This window comes from Diabrotica undecimpunctata, chromosome 10 (assembly GCF_040954645.1).
Source record: "Diabrotica undecimpunctata isolate CICGRU chromosome 10, icDiaUnde3, whole genome shotgun sequence".
Taxonomy (NCBI): Eukaryota; Metazoa; Arthropoda; class Insecta; order Coleoptera; family Chrysomelidae; genus Diabrotica; species Diabrotica undecimpunctata.
Window position 1 is genome coordinate 13,938,364 of NC_092812.1, and position 23,796 is coordinate 13,962,159.

General features: G+C 32.2%; 1 protein-coding gene across 1 annotated transcript in view; it reads left to right on the forward strand.

Moving 5' to 3' along the window:
- Nucleotides 1-9,078, forward strand: part of LOC140452340 (lachesin-like) — a 985,903-nt gene extending 976,825 nt beyond the window's left edge. The window contains exon 8 of the mRNA XM_072546526.1: nucleotides 8,693-9,078. Within this exon, the coding sequence (XP_072402627.1) occupies nucleotides 8,693-8,916 (224 nt within the window). The 3' untranslated portion in view covers nucleotides 8,917-9,078. The remainder of the gene's footprint in view (nucleotides 1-8,692) is intronic.
- The last annotated feature ends 14,718 nt before the right edge of the window (nucleotides 9,079-23,796 follow it).

Genomic DNA, 23,796 nt, shown 5'->3' on the forward strand with positions numbered 1-23,796 from the left:
CTCCATTTCAGTTTTGCAACTTCTTGTCTAACATCCCTCACTTTTGTTTTCTCTCTTATCCACTCGTTTTTTTTATCCATTAATCTTATGTGCAACATTTGTCTTTCCATTGCTCTTTGGGTTTTTATGATTTTGTCCATGTTTGCTTTTGTAAATGTCCACGTTTGGGAACCATAAGTGAAAACAGGGAGTACGCATTGATTGTATAGTTTGGTCTTAAGATGCTGTGGATATCTTTTGTTTTTAAGAATGTAGCTTAGTTTGCCAAATGCCGCCCATGCCAGTCTAACTCATCTTTTTATCTCTGCTGTTTGGTTTTCTTTGTTAAGTTTTATAATTGGACCCAGATATATATAATCCTAAACTTGTTCTATTTCATCTTGTCCGATCCTCATCGTGATGTCTTCATCTGTATTTGTTATGATTTTGGTCTTGCTGTAATTCATATTCCAAATAGATAGACCATAAGGTCTATCTTTCCAGCTTCTACGTCCAGTTCTTTTATCATTTCAAATAATTCTTCTTTTTTATCGGTTATCAATGCGATGTCATCAGCGCACCTTAGATGGTTCAAGCGTTGTCCACAAATTTTTATACCTTTTTCTTCCCATTCTAATCTTTTAAAAATATCTTCCAGAGCCTGATTGAAAAGTTTCGGTGATATTGTGTCACCCTACCTCATGCCTCTATTTATTTGTATTGGATTTGTTCCTTCATATACTTTAATTGTTGTTTTGGCTTCCTTATATATATATTGGCTATTAGTTCCGTATATCTGTGGTCAATTCTGCTGTTAATCAAAAAACTTTTCACTGCCCAATGTTCGACACTGTCGAAAGCCTTTTAGAAATCTATGAACGCTATATATAGAGGAATGTGGTATTCATTTGCTCGTTCTATAAGTATTTTCATACTTAGTAAATGGTCACTTGTGCTGAATCCCTTTCTAAAACCAGCTTGTTCTTTCGACTGGTATCCGTCGAATTTTGTCGTCAATCTATTAGTTAAAATTTTTGTTAGGAGTTTATGCATTACATTGAGGAGTGTTATAGGACGGTAATTTTTTATATCTGCTTTATCCCCTTTCTTGTGTAGGATAATGGTTACGGATTCCTTCCAGTTGTTTGGTATTCTTTTTTCTTTTAATATCTTGTTAAAAAGGGAATGTAGAGTATTAATTACCACTTTTCCACCATATTTCAGCATCTCTGCAGTTATTCCATCTTTTCCAGGCGATTTGTTGTTTTTCATTTCTTTCAATGCCTTCTTTATTTCTGATTTACTTATTTCTGGCTGTAGCTCTAAGTTGACATTTTTTATTTTAACCTTAAGTTGGTTTTTAATTTCTTCTGGTGGTTCCTTTTTTGTTTTATATAATTCTGAGTAGAAATAGTGGATAATATTTATGATGTCATCTTTAATGTTTGTTTCTACTCCGTTTACATCTTTTATTTTGTTTATTTCACACTTACCTAATTTCGGTCTTAAGCAATTCATATTTTTGTAGTTCTGTATTACTTCTTCTATTTTTATTTCTTGTTCTTTTCTCTTATTTTCTTTTATCATTCTGCTTATTGTTTTATTGATTTCTACATATTCTATAGATTTTCTTTTGCCTTCTTTGTTCAGCTTCCTTCTTTTATCCATAAGCTTCTTTGTTTCTGTTGATATATAGTTGTTCATTTTTAGATCATCTTTTAAGTAAGGTACTGTATATAGTTTTAACAATTTGCAGAAAACGTAATGAATAAAATGAGTAATACTACTTAACACTTCCCGTGATACATGAAGACAAACAAATGTTATCAAGAACTCGTATTTAAATACTAGTTGGTGTTCAGCTCCATAAACTTATTATATAAATACCTGAAAATCACTTAAAAGGTGATTGGCAAACCCGTCTCGCACTATCATCCAATTCGAAAAAACCTCTTATCGGTACAGTTTCGTCAATATAAGCCTTATATATATATATATATATATATATATATATATATATATATATATATATATATATATGTATAACATATTTAAAATTTACCTAAAACCGGGCCTTTTATACTATTATCGGTTAACCCAGGATGCTTGTAGTCGGTACTAGTTGAAGTCAACCATTTACTGTTAACAAACTTCACATTATTAATATGTTGTATAAAACGCAACTGTTCATTAAATGAGACTCCTTGTATTGTTTTAACATTAGACAATTCATTATCATTAATTGTATAAGAAGTATCATATTTTTTAAAACCTCTATAAAAGCATTTAGCATTTAGCAACATTTAAATGCAAAATATAATTCTCACGTCAAATACTCAACCGGTCGAAATCTTCTTGAATTAAAGTTATGTCATCATTTGAATCAACGGATTTAAACAATTTCAAATCATCTGCAAACATTAGGAAATCGAAATTTCTAAAAACATTCTGATATATCATTCACAAACATATTAAATAACAAGGGTGAACAGTGAGCTCCTTGGAGTACTCCTGATGTCACATGAGTTATATCTGAATTAAAATCTCTAATATCTCACTTAACCCTTAACCACTGACATGCGGTATGCCATACCGAGCCGAAAATATATTTTGTTGTAAAACGTGTTTTATAAAAGATTCTTAGAACACCATCTGTGTACCTTCAAGTGGGGTTTAATTGTACCTGCTCTCAACTGCTGCAGTTTTAGTACACGTTTAGTCTTTGAGCTACGTTGACATAAAGTTTTCTTGCGGTATCAAGTACCGCATGTCAGTATTTACGTTTCTATAGTTAAAAGCATTGTAGTGTATTCTTTTGCTGTTAGTATGGCAGCAAGTTCATCCAGTTGTTCTAAATTTAGCCGCAAAACTGTAAAGCTTTCAGATGATGATTTTGAGGCTGTCTTATCTCAATGGGCTGACGAAGTACCTAGTGATTTAGAATATTTTAGTGATAGTGATGTTGACGATGCAAGCGAAGAAGTATGTATTGAAAGTTCACACGACACCGGAAGTGAGCAGTCGGAAAGTTCTGAAGACGAATATCATTTAAATGATAATGGTAAGTCATACTTTTATGGCAAAAATCGTTTTAAGTAGTCTACTACAGCACCCTCGAAAAATGTAAGAACTCCGTTACACAACCTTGTAACAAAAGTACTAGCTGTGCGGTCCAGAGATGTAAGAAACGAAACTTCATCTTTTTTTTTAAATTTTCTTATTTCTGAGGATATAATACAAGAAATACGTAAATGGACCAATAATAAATTATGTGCAATTCGTGAAAACTATAAAAGAATGAATAGACCAGAACTAAATGAAATTTATGAAATAGAACTAAAAGCCTTTTTGGGATTGCTTTTATACTCATCAGCTTTCAAATCCAATGACGAAGATATAAATTCTATATTTGCTACAGATGGCACTGGTAAAGATATATTCAGATGTGTTATGTCAAAAGAAAGATTTGCAATATTTCTAAAATGTTTACGTTTTGATAACCCTCTGGATAGAGAAGAAAGAAAAAAGATAGATCCAACAGCAGCCATTAGTAACATATTTAATATATTCATATTAAATTGTCAAAAACTGTATTTCGTAGGCACATGTGTTTGTATTGATGAAATGTTGGTCGGCTTTAGGGGAAGGTGTAGGTTTAAAATGTATATGCCTAATAAGCCTGTGAAATATGGCATTAAAATAATGTGCCTGACTGATGCACGAACAAGTTACTTATACAATGCCTATATATATGGAGGCAAGGACACTGGGTTATCTGAGGAAGAAAAGAAGATGAATAAACCAACTCAATCTGTTCTTCGGCTTGCTAAACCTATTTATGGAACTAACCGTAATATTACAGCTGATAATTGGTTTAGTTCTATAGAATTAGTAAAGCAGTTAGAAGTAAAGAAGTTAACGTATGTGGGAACCCTCAAGAAAAATAAACGGGAAATCCCTCCGGAATTCCAGCCACACCGATGTAGGCAAGTAAATTCAACTACTTACGGATTTACGAAAAGTTTATCCCTAATTTCCTATGTGCCAAAAAAATCGAGGGCTGTTTTACTTATTTCTTCGATGCACCATTCAATAGGCACGGATCAGATTACTGGAAAACCAGAAATTATAGCTCATTATAATCGTACGAAAGGAGGTGTCAATACTTTAGATGCCAAGTGTGCCAAATATTCTGTAAAACGTCGTTCTCGCCGATGGCCACTTACTATTTTTTACCGCATCATTGATATAGCTGCTGTTAATTCGCATGTTGTGTACCAATCACTACAAGAAGATAATATGGAAAGGCTAAACTACACAAAGAAGTTCAATTCGTTCTACAGGCGAAACAATTAGTTCTACAATTACATCTACAAAGAAGACTCGAAAATCCCAGAATCCCGAGAGAATTATTATGTGGTATTGAACGAATACTAGGACAAAAACGCCAAAAAGAAGCAGATTTTGAAGAAAGGCTTGAGAAAAAGAAGACGTGTTACTTATGCCCAAGTGCATTAAAGCGAAAGACTTTTTATGTGTGCTTGTGGAAAACCAGTGTGCTTACAGTGTACAAAGAAAAATTGCGGACCTTGCGCGCAAAGTGACTAGTTATTTTATTGTAATTTTTGGTTATTGTCAGAATTTTGTATTTTAGTTTCTCATTAAATTTAAATCATTAGTCTGTTTATTTTAACATTATTTTACCATTTGTTAGTCACAAGTAATCAATTTTTCTTTAATTTAGTTTATAAACGATTTTGTAATAACGTCCACCATTGTTTTAAATAATATGCATGCATTCATAATATTCTTGAAAAAGTAAAGTTTATTTTACTTGTAGCAGTATATTATGCTACAGCAATGTGAAGAATCATTCCGTAGTTGATATAAAAAACAAATACAGTGATATAAGATAAATTCATTTTAAAAACAAAGGAGAATAGGCAACGGTATGACATACCGCATGTCAGAGTCTACGTCCTGAAAAATCCACGTCAGTAGTTAAGGTTTAATGTGTGAGGTCTCTTAAAAAGCGGTTAAACCATTGTAAGAGTTGATGACTGAAGCTAAATGCATGTAATTTTTCTAATAGGATCTCATGATCTACTCTGTCAAATGCCTTGGAGAAGTCAGTATAAATAGTATCAATCTTATGCCTAAAAGACTTTTTTTCTACAACGCGTTTAATATTTTTTGTTCAAAGAGTACTAAATTTGTTAGCATTGATTTATTCTTTATTCTGAGAAGATCAATGTTGATTGTGTATTAGGCACTCTTTACAATAAAATTTAATTGATGGAGCAGTAGTCTCTCGAAAAAATTTTGTATAGAGGATTGTTTAAACATGATTCGATAATTTGTTGTGTCTTGTTTATTACCTGATTTAAAAATTGGGCAGATATAAGAATGCTTCCATAAAGTTGGAAGAATCGATGTCTTTAATGATGACTCAAAAGGAAGATGTAAATGATTAGTTAGTGAATAAATACAGTTCTTTAGAAAATAATCAGGAATACCATTTGGACCACTGCTGAACATTAGTAAGTAAATGCATAAATTCTATTTTGCGAAATTTGTGAGGCCAAAATAATATCTTTACGATTTACAATACTGCCCAAGGCTATTAGATAATCTCCAATTTTTACGTTGTCAATGGAAGTACATAAGATGGCTTGCTGTTTATCGAGGAATTGGGATAATGTTTGATTTTTTATTGTAATTGACGCGTTTGATTGCGTATTGTGTTTGGATAAGTTACTAGGTATGGAAAGGTTTGGAGGAGAGTTAGGTACTTGGTCACCTTGTTTTTTATCATTATTTCAACGCCACATTAATAATTTAAGTTGTAGGTGTGTACGGTTCTTTACAACTGAAGAACTTGTTTCGATAGCTAAACTTATCAAGGCTACGAAAAATGATACGCGGTTTTCAATTGACAATAAATGCTTAACCCTCCGTCGGTCGCATGTGTATCAAAATAATTGCCAATCTTCGATTCTATTATTGAACCCTAAAGTAAGGAGAACCCACCTTCATAGTACCTTCCTAGACCGATTTAGTCTACCGCTCAGTCGTATTCGTAACGTCCTAGTGATTGAGTATGTTTACATACAAGCGTATTGTATCATATTGATACATTGCGACATAACGTGTAAGTGTTGTTTTACTTTGCACATATTTTAGGCAATGTTCGGCCTACTTATTATAGGTGAGTGTTCTTTTATATTTTTATTTTCAGTATAATGGCTGCAAAGCGAATTTACAACCTAAATAATCCCAATTATGTAGAATATCTTCGAAAATTTATGTTAAAAGATGACGAAAATGAAGATGCCCCTAACCAAGTGGAAGATTTCGAGGATGAACCGGACACAGATGCGAAAGATCAGCCAAAGAATGAAAGAGTTGGTGACTCTGATACTGAAGAGAGTAGGACAGAGGAACAACCAGATTTACACGACAATTTATTTTTCCATGGAAAAGATAAAACCACTAGATGGATGAAAACACCGCGCGCGAAGAAGCGACGCACTGAGCCACATAACCTGGTTACATGTCTTCCAGGAGTAATACGGGAAGCATGACTAGCTAAGTTACATACAGAATGTTTGAGTCAGATATTTTCTGATAAAATGCTACAAACAATAGTCAAGTTCACAAACCAGTACATTCATCTTGAAGTAAGGGATCGGTTTGACCGACAACGTGATGCAACTGACACGGAGACGACAGAATTCAAGGCTTTCATAGGCTTTTTATATCTAGCAGGAACTTTGCACACCAACAAAATGATGTTAGAGGATCTCTGGGGTACAGATGGATACAGTGTGGAAATATTTCGACTAGTTATGAGTCTCAGAAGGTTTAAGTTTCTTATGAGATACCTGCGTTTCGATAACCGCATCATAAGACCTGAAAGGAAAGATTTTGTTCATAATTATAAACATAGCTATTCACTAGGACAGTGTGTGACTATTGACGTAAAACTGGAGGTTTTTAGAGGACGTTGCAGGTTCAAACAATATATCTCTTCAAATCCATTTAAATACGGAGTAAAAATTTATGCTATGTGTGATGCAGTTACTTTTTATACATAGTTATAGCCTGGAAATATATGCTGGAAAGAAATCCCAGGGACCCTCTGCACAAAGTAATAAACGATCTGATGTCGTTAGAAGATTGGCACAACCTTATTATTGAACGGGGCGCAATATAACGGCAGATAATTGGTTTACAGATGTGCAACTTGTTACCGAATTAAAAAGTAATAGACTGTCGTATGTTGGCACAATAAAAAAAATAAAATTGAACTGACAGTAGATCTGCTAAATGTAAAAGAGCGACCACCACAGTCCACTATGTTTGGTTTTGAAAAACACTCCACTATTGTTTCCTACGTACCAAAAAAGAATCAAAATGTTCTTGTTATATCTTCTCAACATTACGATGATTCCATAGATCAGACGTCAGGACAAGCTACGAAACCAGACATGATCACATATTATAATAAAACCAAGTCAGGTGTCGACGTTGTCGATAAGCTTTGCGCTTCCTACAACGTTGCTAGAAACACACGTCATTGGCCCATGGTCGTCTTTTTTTTATGTTGAACGTTGCAGGAAGTGATTTCAATCGGAAATGGACAGGAATATGACACAAGGTATACCACGTTCTCTTTTTGAAGCGTTCAGCAGATTTAGACCAACGGAAAAGCCCGATGAAGACGATGGACTAGTGACTGCAGAAGATGTAGCTTACACAAAGCGTCGTCGCTGTGCTTTATGTTACACATCAAGAAGGACCAGGTTGACCAAAACCATTTGCAAGAATCATAAACGATATATTTGTGGCGAGCGTACAACCCCAGTGTGCACATCATGTCACTTAAGGTTATAAGAACAAGAAGACTTAAGTGACACATATGTGACAGATCGCCACCGCATTGAACTGAAATAAAGGTTTTTCTTGGTTTGAACTGTTTATAAGAAAATAATATATTTTATGATTGCGTCATATAGGAAGGCAACATTTTATTTTTACCAATTTATAATGTAAGAAAACAAATCATTTTATACGACTACTTAGGTTATATTTTTATGTAAATTTCCGTTTTTTGATTATATAAATGTTTTAAATCCTACCAAAAGAATAAACTATAAAAATAAGAAAAAACACAACTAAAACACCACATATATGTGACTGTGTGTTAGTAAATTTTATAATCACGTATCAAACAGATACATTGCGACCGTTGATGTTAATAGCTTTTTCCCCGTCACGTCTTCGGATTTACATACACAAATAGTTTTTTTGTTATCACAATGCATGTATTTAAACAAACAAAAAAGGAGAAACATGATGAATTATTAGATGTAATCTACAACTACGCTTGATCCAAAAACTATTGCCGTTACTGTAATTTTAAGTCAAAGTTAGATGTATCATTTTGATATATTACGACAACTTTTATACAAGAGTAAGTATACGACCGACGGAAGGCTAAATATAAATGTAAACAAACTTTGTTTACTAACAGATTTTTTTAGGTTTAACCGTTGATCTTATATGAACTTGTTTATCACACTGTTTTTTATTCACTAAAACATTAAATGAATCTTGATATTATGTTGATATCGTTTATTACAATGAACAAACACATTAATTTTTTTTTCTAGAATTTATTCTATGAATTAATTTGACATTTCTTTTTTAGAAGTAGAAATTCCACAGCGAGTAGACATAGTAGAAGAAACTGAGCAAACCTCAGCAGAAGAGGAAAACTCCGAAAATAGCGAGAAACGCTTATACAACGGTTTCCAAGGTCCCCACAGCGAGAATGAACAAAACAACTTACCATTGAATGTCAGTTCATCCTGTTCTATATCACGATTCCACAAACTGTATCCCGTTCTAATGATATTGCTTCAATTGTACTAAAGAATTACTGTCAATGTACTGACAGGTAAAATAAATTGGCTGAAAGTCAAAATTTTGCGAGCATTTGATCGGACACTAATTATAGACTAACTGAATCGGTTTGTCCTCATTGTAAAATGTATCCTATGAAAACAACAAAAGTGTACTAATTAAAAAGCTACTTTGGACAACCTTTAATATTATTCTATAAAATAATAAAAAAAAATAATAAAACAAAAATATCATATAAAGAGCTACTACTTTGAAAATTTGAGAAGTAAATTGCATAGTATAGCGGAAAAATAACTTTTAAAAAACAGCTACAAAGTTACACTTCATTCCAACGCAACGGTTGACGAAGGAAATGTTTACCTATTACGAACTTCTCTTTTTCGTCAATTATAAGTTTCTACTAGTGAAAATATTGATTATTATCACTAATTCATATTCTATGTATCAAAAAGTAGTTATACAGATCAAATCAGACATTAATTTAACTGAGTATGAAGTAAGAACTTTTAACGAAACTTAAAAATTAATTTCAGCGACAATCTCGAACAAAAAATTACAACTAGCTGCTGCTCGAATTTTTGCTGTTGGAATTTAATGTATGTTCCAAGCTTTTAACATTTCATAGTGAATAAATAATTTTTATTAAAAGATTAAATTTATTTTACTGATTTTCAGAAAAATAACACTGCTTCATGTTCATGAAAAATTTCATAAACTCACGAGACAATTTGGTATTAGTCTTTTGTATTTCATCAAATTTCTTGTTAACCCGGCGCCAGTGTGGTAGACTAAAATATAAAAACCTGTGTCGTGGGGTATCAGATACCCCAAATAAAAAAAAAAGAAATAAAAATAACACATTTTTAGAAAATTCATATCGTGATTCATATTTCAACATATAACAAACTTAAATCAAAAGGAACTAGTGTTTAGAAACAAATTGCAAACTAAATAGTTGAATATACCAAAAAAAGTCTCATTTTACATCATAAAAACACGTCACACTAATTTTTTCTCGATTTAAAAAAAAAGATCAGAGAATTAGTAAAAATAAATGAATGTTTCAAAAAACCATAACATACAGAATACATTTCAATTGTTTTTAGCTAAATAGCAAGAATCACAATGCACCACTGAATGCTCTAAACATATTATAGCTTTTTTACAAATCTTACAATTATAAAAGGTCTTTCTGTCATTTTTTCTCGGGCAAATATTACATCTTTTGGCTATTTTCATTCGTTTACCTCATTGCACTTTATTATTTGTTATAGTTCCTTCAGGATGGACTTGTAAATTTCGCGGAAGCCTTAAGTTGTAGACCGAATTTGTTTGTATTCTGTTAGTAACTGTATTGCTAATAATTTCAAAAATTCCCTTCGTTTTGACTGAAAATCGCCAGTATTTTGTTGATAAATTACTCTAGAATTTATACCTGCACAGTTGAGTATCGTATAAAAAATTGTAATGGGTCACCTTTTGCTATTACGGGAAGCATCGTATGAAGCCGACAATTCATCTACTACATCCACCCCACATTTTGTAGAGTTATAAAAAGAAATCATTTCTGGTTTCTTACTTTCGCCAGTATTATCGTCAATATCAGGAGTGTGGTGTAAAGTTGACATTAGAAGAACTACTTTTCCTTTTTTTTGGTACATGTGAAACTAACGTTATACTCTCTTGAAATCCGAATTTTGAGGAATATTTCTAGATGTTATAAAACTTTCAGGTATTTGTCTTTTTTTTTCTTACAGTTCCAGTAGACGTCAGTTAACGATCTTTTAAAAGCTTCAGCATCAGCTCATAACTTGTGAGCCAATTATCGAATGTTACATTTCGTTTGGTTCCAGATATCGGAGTTACAAGTCGGAGAACTACGTCGCTAGGTTTATTGCTCAATTGGAAGGGTCCCTCTGCAATCCCACGTATAGTTCTAAATTCAGAACATAATATGACTTTGTATCAACGAGAGCGAATATCTTTAATCCTTATCTTGCAGGCTTTTTCGGCATATACTGGCGAAAACCACAGCGGCCTCTAAAACTCTCCAGCTCTTTATCAATAGTAAGGTATTCGCTTGGCGTATAGACTTCTTGGCTATTTTGCACAAATTTTTCGAAAATTGCTCTAATTGCAGTCATTTTATCGAGTTTTTTCATTCTTCTTGATTTTTTATATTGTCAAAACGTAGACAAAACTGTAAAAAAATAAATCGTTCTAAAGACATCGTCTCTCTAAATAAGCTTATTCCGGTTCCATAGGTAGACCAAAGATCTTCTAAATTAAGCCGAGCAGACTTGAATACCCCAACCAAGTACAATAGTCCAAACAATGCTCTTATTTCAGTTGCATTGGTTTCGCGAACTGCATACTGATGGTTTTCATCGTAGCAAGTGGACTCCCTTCTTATTTTTATATTAGTCCAAGTAACAACATCATCCATCATACTAGGTGCAAAAAGTAAATTGAAACATTCCACGGGAGTTTTCGCCATTTTTGCAGTTCGTTTTACACCTGGTAAATGCGTAATGATATTTACTGAGCGTGTTCTTACATTTATATTAAAGCATGTTGAAGACCATTTAGTGCCGTCCTTACCTGCGTAATGTTTCTTTTGGCTCTCCTGCCTGGCCCCAAAAGTTCATTTTCGATTTCTATATCAGCCACCGACTGTTCTAAATCAATAGCATCTTCCTCGCTGTCAGAGTTTTGGCTACTGTTATCTTCATTGTCGGATTCGTTCTCGATTGCAGATCCAATTACTACATCATCGTCTTGAGAATCGTCCCATAGAGCTTGAAGCCTCGCCTGCTTCTAGAACAAAAACATAAATAATTTATGTATAAAATTTCACATTATATTAACTTACCTGTGTGGTGAAGTATATGATACTCCAACGACGTTTGGATCAAAACAGAGATGCGTGCGTTCACTTCTAAAGTAAATCAACAACTGCGAGACCTCCTTCAAGGTTCTAACGAAAGGTACTGAAATGCCTGTCGCGCTGATTTACCGATAAAAATATTGGCGCTAATTTTAAACTCACTGGGGTATGTCAAATACTGAGAGAGAATTGCTCAGCTTGATCAAGGCACGAAAGATTGGATACCTGGGCCACATCCTGAGAGGGGCAAAATACGCAATCCCTCAACTAATTATCCAAGGAAAGATTGAGGGCAAGAGAGGAGTAGGTCGCAAACAAATGTCGTGGCTGCGAAATATAAAGAACTGGACAGGCGTAACTAACACTGGCGAACTTTTGCATGCCGCAAAAGACAGACGTCTGACCTTAAGATAATTCGCCAACGCACTATAGGTGCACGGCACCATAAGAAGAAGGGGTATGTCATACCCCACCACACTGGCGCCGGGTTAAGAATAAACTAAAGCTATATAAACTTCTGTTTGAAGTTTTGGATTACGATATGAAAGCGAAACGTCAATGGGGGACGATAATTGAAGAGGTGGATTTCAAAAGGACTTAAGTCAAAAAAGTAAATTTTTCAGGAACGAATTTTTTCTATGTTTACGAATATTATTAAATGTTACTTTGGAATAGAATCATTCATGTAATTTGCAGGTTCAAATTCTTGTTTCAAGACAATTGAATGTAAAATTTGAACACAAAATCATGGCTTTTAAGAAGTTAAACATTTGGTTTTTTTTCAAAACGACCTTAAGTCAGTGACTTAAACACTTTTGGAAAATTCATGTGGGAGACAACTTCATATTATTATTCATTTGTAAGTTTATTAGTAATCAGAGCTTGTCTTTAAGATGTCAGAAAAGGTTTAATAACTATCTAAGTACATAATTAAAAATTAATTTTTATTCATCAAAATCAATTATTCACATTTTTGTCAAAATTTGAAAAGTAAAGTTGAAAAATCTTTCAAATAAAAGGCTCTAGTTCATCATACACTACAGTATTATTATCGTTGGAACCATTTTGAACATTGGTAAGTGCAGTATTATAAAAGTCTTTTGAACTTTCAGATAATGAAATAAATTTGAAAAGGTTTTCCACATTTTTTTTCTTCTTTTCACTTAAATGATTGACTAATGGCATAGACTAAACTGTACTTTACACTCCCAGCAATTTGCATCCTTTTTTTATAACTTTAAACATACTAGAATCACCACAGTAGATATTTTTAGCCTCAATGTCTTTATTACTTTTATTTGTAAATAAAAAAACGTGTTGTTCACGCATCAAAAAAGAAAGCTCCTTCAATAAAAACTCGTTTTGCAGCATCCATGAAATCAAAAAGTTCGCAGTCTTGTCCTAAAACTTTAACTGTAGCTGAAGATGCAAACACTTCGTAGTACTCCTCTGGTTCAACTATTGTTTCTTTTCTTTTAATATTTTTTCAAAACGTCCAAATACTCTATCAGGAGGGGACATAGCTACATGCCTCCATGCCTTCCATGATTGAAAAGCAATGCTGAATATCACTAAACGCTCTGGAAGTCTGCATAACTAAGTAGAAAACTCAAAACATTTTGATTTTTATTTTGTCCACTGCAAGCATCAGAAAACAGTTGAAGTGTCAATGATTTCTCTGGAACGTTTTTAAACTTGTCTTCCAAAATCCCGAAAGAGTTATACAGAGCTGAAACTACTTCATTGGAGCATCGCCCACTCTAGTTTTTAGTTAATGTGTACACAAAAGTATTAGTAGAATCATGTGTATCTTCCATCAATACAAAAGTAAGGTTATAAACACAAATTTGTCGAGAATAAATACCTCACCAACTCTTAGTTTTGGAAGAGGCTGGTTTTGTTCCATGTCAAAAGATACCTTAACTACATTAGCTTCTGTTCTTTTAAGCAATTCATAAAATTGCTTAGCTCGTAACTTGTGCAATGTGTACTTAGTAATAAGGGAAGTTTTTTCTTGAAGGTCTTTGCATATATTTATTTCACTTTTTGTTAGATCACAAAATGAACAAATGTCTGTCTTTGGACTGCCAAAACTTAGATTGAATTTCGTCTGGAAGATCTTGAAGAACTTTGAGTAAGATGCAAGTGACTTCTTCTGTTCTTTTTGAGTCTGTTTCCAAATACGCCACAATTTTTTAATAGATAACTCAGGGCTCAGGTAACCGCGGACGCTCTTATCCCGACCATAAGGACTTTGATGATTGAGCTGTACTTGAATCTTTATGTTTTATCCTAGCTCCACCTCGCTTTTCACGAGGACATTCTCCAGACTTTTTTAAAGCTTTAGCTAATCGATTCAATCTTTTTGATGGAAATATGGACAGGAATGTGTAATTAGACACACTTAATAAAACACCATTTTTCTATCGTATCAAGTATTTTGTAACTGTTCGAGATCGTGGATTTGGTGGATTTGTTTTATTTCTAGACCTATGTTACTTAGACTCTTGATTGAGAAGGTATTTGAATATAAAGTTGTTCTGATCAGCAGCAGTCTTATGTGAGTAGATTTTATCATAAAAGTTACTTACATCTTTAGAAGTCAATAGATATGCCTTACAAACATCACCTTTATGTGCACAAACATTTCACAATTAACAATAATTTCTTACAAATTTCTTAAGATTTTTGTCCCACAGGTCTTCATTTTTCTATCGCTTCCTCTTCTGGGCACTATTAATGTCGCTTACAGATACTAATAGCAATATACATATCTAGGCACCAATTTAAATAGCCAATGGGACCACTCAACAGAAATTAAACAGCGAATAATAAAAGCAAAAGCAGCATTCGTTAGAATGAGAACCATTTTCAACAGTCGAGACATATCATTAAAAACAAAATGCCGTCTATTGAACTGCTACATATTCACAGTTCTGCTCTACGGAATGGAAGCATGGACACTGACTGTTGCATCTATGAATCGGCTCGAAGCTTTCGAGATGTGGTGTTATAGGCGCATCTTACGTATATCCTGGGTTGACAGAGTTACTAAGGTGGAGGTCCTGCGTAGAATGGGGAAAGAATGTGAAATTCTCATGACCGTCAAAACTAAAAAGTTGGAATATCTAGGACATGTAATGAGAAATCCAGAACGTTACGGCCTTCTCCAGCTGATTCTCCAAGGGAAAGTGAATGGTAAGAGAGGACCGGGAAGAAGACGCATTTCCTGGCTTCAAAATTTGCGAAAGTGGTATAACACGACTACCACTGAACTGTTCCGCGCTGCAATAAATAAAGTAAAGATAGCCGTGATGATCGCCAACATCCGGAACGGATAGGCACTTTAAGAAGAAGACAGATACTAAAAAATCACTTGTTTACAAAATCTAAACTCATTTTACACTTATAACACACGTTTTAGATTACTCACTTGTTTGACCTCAACCAGTCAACATAACCAAAAAATCACAGCAAACAGATGCTGATAGCTGCAATTGCGCATGTGTAAACACTTAAGAGCTGACTTAAGCCTGTTTGAAAAAGAACAAGGCATGACTAAAGCACTTTTGGAAAACATTACTGATTTGTAATCTGTATAGTATACTTGACTTAAGCTGGTATGGCATGAATTGTTTTTCTAATGTTAGAAATGATGCTCTAGAATCAGATCCAACTAAAACCTAAAAATGTGAAAAAAATGAGTTAAGCCCTTTTGGAATCCACCCCTTCAATTTTAAGTAACTGTCTACAGTTATTCAAAATTTTAGGAAGCTAAACTTGCACATGTAGTGAAAATTTAATAAAATATATAAGAGAATATCGCAATAATAATAATACACTAAAAGGATTAAATTGGCAATCGGTATACCATAGCTGGAATTGACATAAAACTTAACTAACTAAGAACTAACGCTGTTAAGCACGTTAAAGAAAGGTTTTAGTTTATGAATGTATTTATTTCCGACAAGATATTTGACAAAAGCTAAGATACCGCAAGACAACGATTTCAAAACAATAGCCTTTGTTTTTTTAGGTCAGTAAAAAAAAAGCTGAAGAAATATACAGGTTTTTGAGAGGTTTTAAAAGGTATATGGTATATTCTACGTACAACTGATTTTGCTTTGTTTTTCTTTTAAACAATCATTAAAAGTAAAAAAATAATTTTTTGCATATCAAACCTTTCTTATAGATTTTAAGGAAAAATCGTTCAAATCGAATTTGAAGATCTTAAACAGTTCTTTCATTTTCGAATTTCTAAATTAAAATACATAAACATTAACCGAGATGATTGTAAAAAACCCTTATTTTTGCAGTAATTTATAAATATTAATAATTTTGTTTTTTGCATAAAGACATGTGATAATAATTACTTGAAATTATGGCAATTAATGAGTTATGGAGGTGTAACTAGATCCACCTAATAGTTTGTAATTTATTCAATTTGTCGATGCCGGAGAGCGATTACTTCAACAACTGTACTTGACCAAACAGTGACCATAGACGTATTAAGTAGATTGCAATCGATTATTTAAGGCTTCAATTTTAGGGTATATTAAAAAAAGTTCATTTTATAAAAATTGTTATAAAAAACCGTTTAAACAAGGGCAGACTTTTTAGCTTATAAATATTTATAATAACTTTATTTTTTGATATTTTCACGCGGTTTTAACTATGCTCACTGCAAAAATGGTGAAAAAACAATATTTAAAAAAAAAACCTTTAATGACCAATAGGAACCAAGGTGCCATTTTTTTTAATATATTTCCATTGTTTTTAACAGTCAGTGCTGAGAATTTAATAGATTATCAACGAAGATCTAAAATGTATGATCCATTTTATAGATGGCTATACCGAGAAAAAGTAAATAGGTATAATGCGTTAAAGTCATGGTACTCGTAAAATGCCGTCTCTCCGAGCTCTCTTGTTTTAGAATAAGGAATAGAAGTAAAAAAGAGCTATTTTCACTTTGCGAAAAAATCTGAAAATCCTGGAAAAATTAATTAGTAAAATTTTTTCTATAAAAAAGTTTAATTTTACTATTATTTCGTAAGAAATATTTAAATTTCATTGATTATTGTATATTATTTATATACCTAAATATATAATAATAATTATGAATTCTTCTTGTAACTTCCAAAAAGATTCGCTTCAAAATTGATTTTAAAACCATTTATTCAGAGTGTATGAAAAGTTCTTAAAAACTAAATTTAATATTTTAATTCAAATAAACACATTTGAAGTATTAAATTTATAATTAATATTAGACATTTATATAAATAATATACACTAATTACTAAAATTTAAATATTTCTTATGATATAATAGTCAATAACTTTGTTATGGAAAAAAATGATTGATTTATTTTTTTTTTGTTTATCTAATTAGTTATCTAATTTATCAGTTAAAAAGTGAACGTTCTGCGAGGCATTGAAGACGAGACATTGCAAATTTTTCCGTTGCAGAAGTTCCGTTCTAAAAAACAGATTTTGGAAATCCCCTCCGCCTTTCCTTGATGGTATTTTACGACTACGATAATTTTAACGGATTAGAACATTTTACACCTTTTCTGTATATGCCATCTATAAATTGGATCATAAAATCTAGATATTCTTATGTAAGCTATTTATTTTTCATCTCTTAATGTTAATAAACAATGGAAATATGATTTTAAGAAAAAATCCCGGTTTCAGTTAGAACAAGTTCTTTTTTTTATTATGTTTTTTCATCATATTTTCAGTGAGCCTACTTACAACCGCATGACATAAAAAAATATCAAAGTTATTGTAAATGTTTATCAACTAAAAAATCGGCCCTTTTTCAAACGGTTTTTTAATAACAATTTTAATAAAATGTCGAAAAGTTTTTAATATATATTAAGATTAAAGCCTCAAAAAAACGACTTCGATTCTTTGAGGCTTCTCTAAAATGTATAAAAAACGTTTTGTAGGCAAATAATTATTTTTTTCAATTTTTATGACTGTTTAAAAAAACAAAAATCAGCTGTACGTCTTGAAGAAATTGTCATCAGCTATCCCTCTTATACCTTTTAGAGCCTCCAAAAACCTGTAGAGTTTTACTTTAAATCTATGATTTTTCACAAAAAGACTGGGGTACTTTTATTGACGATTTATTTTATACTCATTGGCTTTCAGCTAAATTATTTTATATTTAAAAAGACAATGGGAGTGCAGATCCAATAAATTGTGTTCCAGGTTTTACCCGTGCTGTTTTTATCTTCAGAATGAACAGTAATGCAATATATCGCTAAATATCTATAGCTACATATTTCAAGAACTGTAAAGAAAATAATAGACTCTTGATTTCTGTAATAAGGTACTGTAGTATTCAAGGAAAAGTTTTATCATGAGAGACCAAAACTCTATGCTTTACTCTGCAGTCTTGAGTTAATCGAAGACAATTGATTGGGTCTGACTCTGGCCATATGAAGCCTACGCTCTCACAATGCGAGTACACATTGTATAATTATGTGATATGTGCCAAATCTACATGTGCTTCGCTACTACCCATTATGCTGTGTGTTACTGTATCTTCCATTAAAACGTATCATGGTTAAATTATTTTTTAACTTTTAGAAAGTTGTATCACCATGAATTATATAAAAAATATCAGAAATAATAATTAATAACAATATATATATATATATATATATATATATATATATATATATATATATATATATATGTATATATATATATATATGTATATATATATATATATATATATATATATATATATATAAATATTGCATAAATAAAAAGTATTTGTTCCTACCAATTGTCATTTTTTAAGAAATTGCAGTATGTGGTATCTGCTCGCATACCCCAAGTTGTTTCTTTTTTATCATTTTCATTATCACCTTCGCCTGGACTTATTCTGTTTGATAACTTGTACGTTATTTTGTTAAAGTCATGATATTTTGGACATTTTACGATAAGACCACATCTCGAAGGCACCTAACTTATTCATCATATTAACTTTTCTCATGAATGTTTCGCATCCGTATAGTAATACAGGATACACATAACATTTTAAAAACTTAATTTTTAGTTTAGCTTGTAGTGATTATATTGCCTACCACATAGGGTGTCACTTATACGGGGTTGAAAACTGGAGACAGAAATTGCTGGGCTGGGGATAGGGTAAGCAAAACAAACCGGAACGTTTGCGAACGGCTACTCTTGGTTTGATTGGAGAGCTGGGTCGTAAGTGAATAAAAAAGGGGAACTGGAAAGGGGTAACTACAAAAAGTGAAATCAAAAGGTACTTACATGGATTTCCTGGACAAAACAACACGAACAACAAGAAGTTTCCTAAGCTATTAAATTGGATGCCGCTTACAAGAATCTTCCTGTTGGATGAAAAGATAGGTTTTTCTTTCCTAAAAATTCCCAAAACAACATAAATGCGTCTAACAAACTGGAAAATGGTTTGGAATGATCAGGGGCAACAAACAGACGATGGAAGCTGGGCACTGGATTATGCAATCTTCAAAGCTTGGCTTTTCAAAAACTCAAGCTCCTGCTTGAAACTATGTGGACCTCTTTTAAACTGTTCGAAACGCCGTCTTACAAATTAATCAGGTAAAACACAGTACGAACAAATCGGTGATTAACTCAGACAAAAACTGACACATTACATTTGAGTATAAAATTCACCTCTCCACATAAAAATGGGCGTTTCCTTGAAGAATACACACCCAAGCTCTTTTTCCGTCAAGATCTTAAACCAACCTCTGTAACTACACATTTAACTGCCACTATACTACACATTTTCCCAAGACAAAAGACAAAAAACGAAAAAACATTACGAATTTGATGAAAATTCGGACTACAACGAAACCATCTGACTTTGACGCGCAAAATATCCTAAAGCGGCATTTCGATCATAGAAATACCATCTGTCTTACATAAACAAACTTTAAAATGTGTTTTTTTATAAATCTCGGCGACGCAAAAAGGATTGAAATAATATTTTAGTGTTTTAATATCTACAGGGCGATTTTTAATACATACGAAAAAAAATACAAATGATACAAGCTGAGAATTACAAAATATAGTTCTAAGTTTCATAAATGATCCTCTTGACATTTGTATACCAGTTTTAATTTTTTCATCCAAATTTAATGGGTCGTTTATCCAGTACTGTAAATATTTAAAATGGTTAACTTTTGTAATAAGGTTATTGTTGAAAATTAGTTGCAAAGAGCCAACGTCTTGTTTACTAACTACAAGTAGTTTCGTCTTTGGTGTATTTATGCCAAGAAAGTCCTTAAAGTATTTCCTAGTGACTTCGTTCATAAGGAATTGAAGATATTCGATACTTTTAGCTATCATTCCCAAATCTGTTGTTATTAATAGTTTCTTCCCCAACTCAAAGTTTACATTCTCTTATTAGACTTCCTTGAATATGATTTCCGAGTAAAGATCCTGAGATCTCTATCGTCTATTTTCATCAGCTCTAGATATTTAAACAGCCCATCCTGTTGAACCCTATCAAACGCCTTTTAAAAAACTATAAAGCAAAGGTAAATTGGTGTCTGTATTTCTCATAATCTTTGAAGTATTGTTAACCGTGAGGATAAAGCATCCCCTAACTCCTGATCGTTCTCTAAAATAGAATTTTTTGTTTTCCAATATTTCTTCGCATTTCGGTTGTATTCTGTTGTCTTTTACCCGAAAACGATCAAGTTTACAGAAAAACTACAAGAGACTTATTTTGTTTGGAATGATCTAAAAAATTTTAAAAAAATTGATTGTTACAATTTGTTTAAAAAAAATTGTTTAAAAAAATTTGAACTTTTCGCCTGTGCGACCTCTTGAACCTTATTGTGTGGTATCTCATGTGATTATTTACAAAAATCTCTTGGGAATATTTTTCCGAACTAACCCGAGTATTTCGCCTTGTCTAGGTGCAGATTAAATAGTTAAAATATATAATAGAAATAAAAATGTATATTGTTGGGTTTTCTACATAGTCCGCCATCTATATGCAAATAGCTTAACTTGTATAGCATTCATTTTGGAAGTAAGATGGTAACTTTATATTGTTAAATGATTTTCAATTAACTTAGAAATCCAGGATCGTTATTGGAGTAGAATTCGTAGACAAGAGAAATTAGCAAATAAAAAGTCTTTTTCGTGACTCTTTGATACAGATATCTAACAACTGCTATTAAATAAATTTGGTGATAAAAATATATAATAAACAAAATATGCAAAAGCTTAAACGTCATTTTTTACTTATAAACAATGTAATATCGCTATTTGATTTTAAATGCCAAAGATGAAAATTATGGGAAGGTGGTACACAGTGAGACAAAAAATGAATTATTGGCGATATAATTTTTTTAATCATCGATAAGAACTGACAGCTTCAGCCATAATGATTTTTGGTATTTTATGTATCACTCCCACAAATATAAGACAAACAAACCAACCTTGCACATGTCTCAGTATGTACCACCCCTGGTACACATTGAGACATGTTACTAGTACACAGTGAGACACATGATACAATTGTACAATTGTATATTCCATAGTTCGATAGTGAAATTTAAAAAAAATTAGTCAATATAACTTAGTAAAATACTTATAAATTTCCCAAGAAAACATAAGAGGTGATATCTGAAATGAAGTCTAATTAGCGAACGTCTAGATAACCAAAATTTATTTTAAATTTATTATAAGATGCTGTCAGCCTCTTGTTATTACGAATTGGCGTTGGATTTGGAAAAACAAATCTGACGTCTTCTTTATCCATGAAAACAATATCAGGAACAGTGGGAAATACGAAACACAAGGCACCTATTTTGTTAGTTTTGCGCATAAAATTGACCTGTACTTCTGAATTGTTGCACGATACAACAAGTTCCACGTAAAATATATTTTTGAACTTTTCTTTGAATCTCACTAAAACACAGTCATCCTCTACAGGGTCACGATTGCAGTCAAATGCTTCATCATCCACTCGTCCTATCCAAGAAACATCGTTATCATCACTATCTCCCAAATTAAAAACTGGTTCACTTTCATCCGAAGAACTCTCAATATCCACAACACGTGTAGCTGTCTGTTTCCTTGTCGAATAAACCAACTGGTTTCGTTTTGCATCGAGCGCATCTCTCTCAGGCGTGCTTGTGAGGATCCTACTTTTCTTCTTCTTTCTCGGCTTCCTATTAACTTTTCTTGCCTTGGCCTTAGGATATCCTTGCAACATCTTTGGTGAAATGAAATTTTTATTTTCTTTGGTAGTTCTAGAGGGTGTTTCAGGACTTGGGTCTAGAGGAACAGAGTTTACGGCCGATGGTCCTGGAAGGACGTTATTGAAGGACTCCTCTTCTACAATTTCCATGGGACGATCTGTCACTGCCGATCCAAGAAAGTCGCTCTCTCTTAAAACATTTGGTTTGAAGGGACATATCCTTGTTTTTTTAAAGCCTGACCGAATATTTTGAGATACGAGAGCTTTATCGTGTGCTGTACCAACCAACTCGGAGATATTGTATATCGTGATGGGCGCTGCTGGATGATTCAGTAGCCAAGCCTCACATGCAGCATTTTATATGCCGTGAAAGGTCCAAAGACAGCCACATCTAAGGGCTGGAGTTTGTTGCTACAATGTGGGGGCAAGGTCAAAATATGCTTCTCGAGCCGTCATGATTACTTCCACTGTGACGTGGCTCTCGTGGTTATCAAATATTAGCAGCGACGGATTTTCTTTGGAACTGCTGCTGTATTTGATAAAATGTTCTAATACTTGTAAAAAAGTAAAAGTTCTGCTGTCATCCAGACTGAAGGGTTAGCTAGTCCCAAGGTACCACGAGGTTCTCCATTAAGCATATGCTCTGTATGTTACTAGACTGTAGTCTATCCTATGCAAAATGTGTGTTAAATATTTTAAAATAGGTTTAAAAAAGTACTGTAAGTTTAAGCTTATAAACATTTAAAATAACTCAGACGCATCAACATATGGGAAGTTAATTTTTTTAAACGAAAACTGATTTTTTTTTAATTTTAGATACCTTGTTTTAATTTGTTTAAACAATTTAAAACAAATATTTATTATGGAAAATTTTATTTTGTTATTAGTAGTAGAAAATGTTATAAAATAATAGGTAACTTAAATATGTACCTATGTATTATAGTTATAAATAATATCTTTTAAAAATAAATTATACAAACAAATTAATTTTTTACTTGAAAATATAATCTATACGTGGTAATTTTTTTGAATTATGCTTATTATACCCGCAATTACTTTTTTTTACTGAAAACATAACAAATATATTTTAAACGGATTAATTGGTATAAACTTTGTATAATTATAAATAAAAATAGTAAAATTAAATATGTAAATTGTTGTATATATACATATACAGACTTATTCCATAATTTTTATTTATAATTTTGCAATGTTTATCACAAGTTATTTGTGTAAAATATATTTGTTATGTTTTTGAGAAAATGTAGTGGTAAAAATAATTAGCATAACTAAAGAAAAATTAACACGTATAGATTTGATTGTCAAATAAAAAAATAATATTTATGTACAATTTATTGTTAACAAATATTATCTATAACTATAATACATAAATATTTAAGTTACTTATTATTGTATAACGTTTTCTCCTAATAATATCAATAAGAGAAAAGTTAAACTTTGCAAAATAAATATTTATTTTAAATTGTTTAAAAAATTACTCGGTTAAATAAACAATTCACAAATTAACTAAATGCATTTTTAAGATCTGAGCAACGAGGTATCCCTAATTAAATAAAAACATTAATTTTCGTTGATTGGAACCGGAGATATTGCGACTTTTATAAATTTGACTTTATGAATTTAGTTTCTGAAATAGTAAAATTGCTTCGTAAGCGATATAGTAAGATCGTTTATATTTGGCGCACCATGGACGGCTCATTTTGAAAGGAATCATTTTTAAATTTTTTTGTCCAAACTATTAATCTTTGAGATGGGTC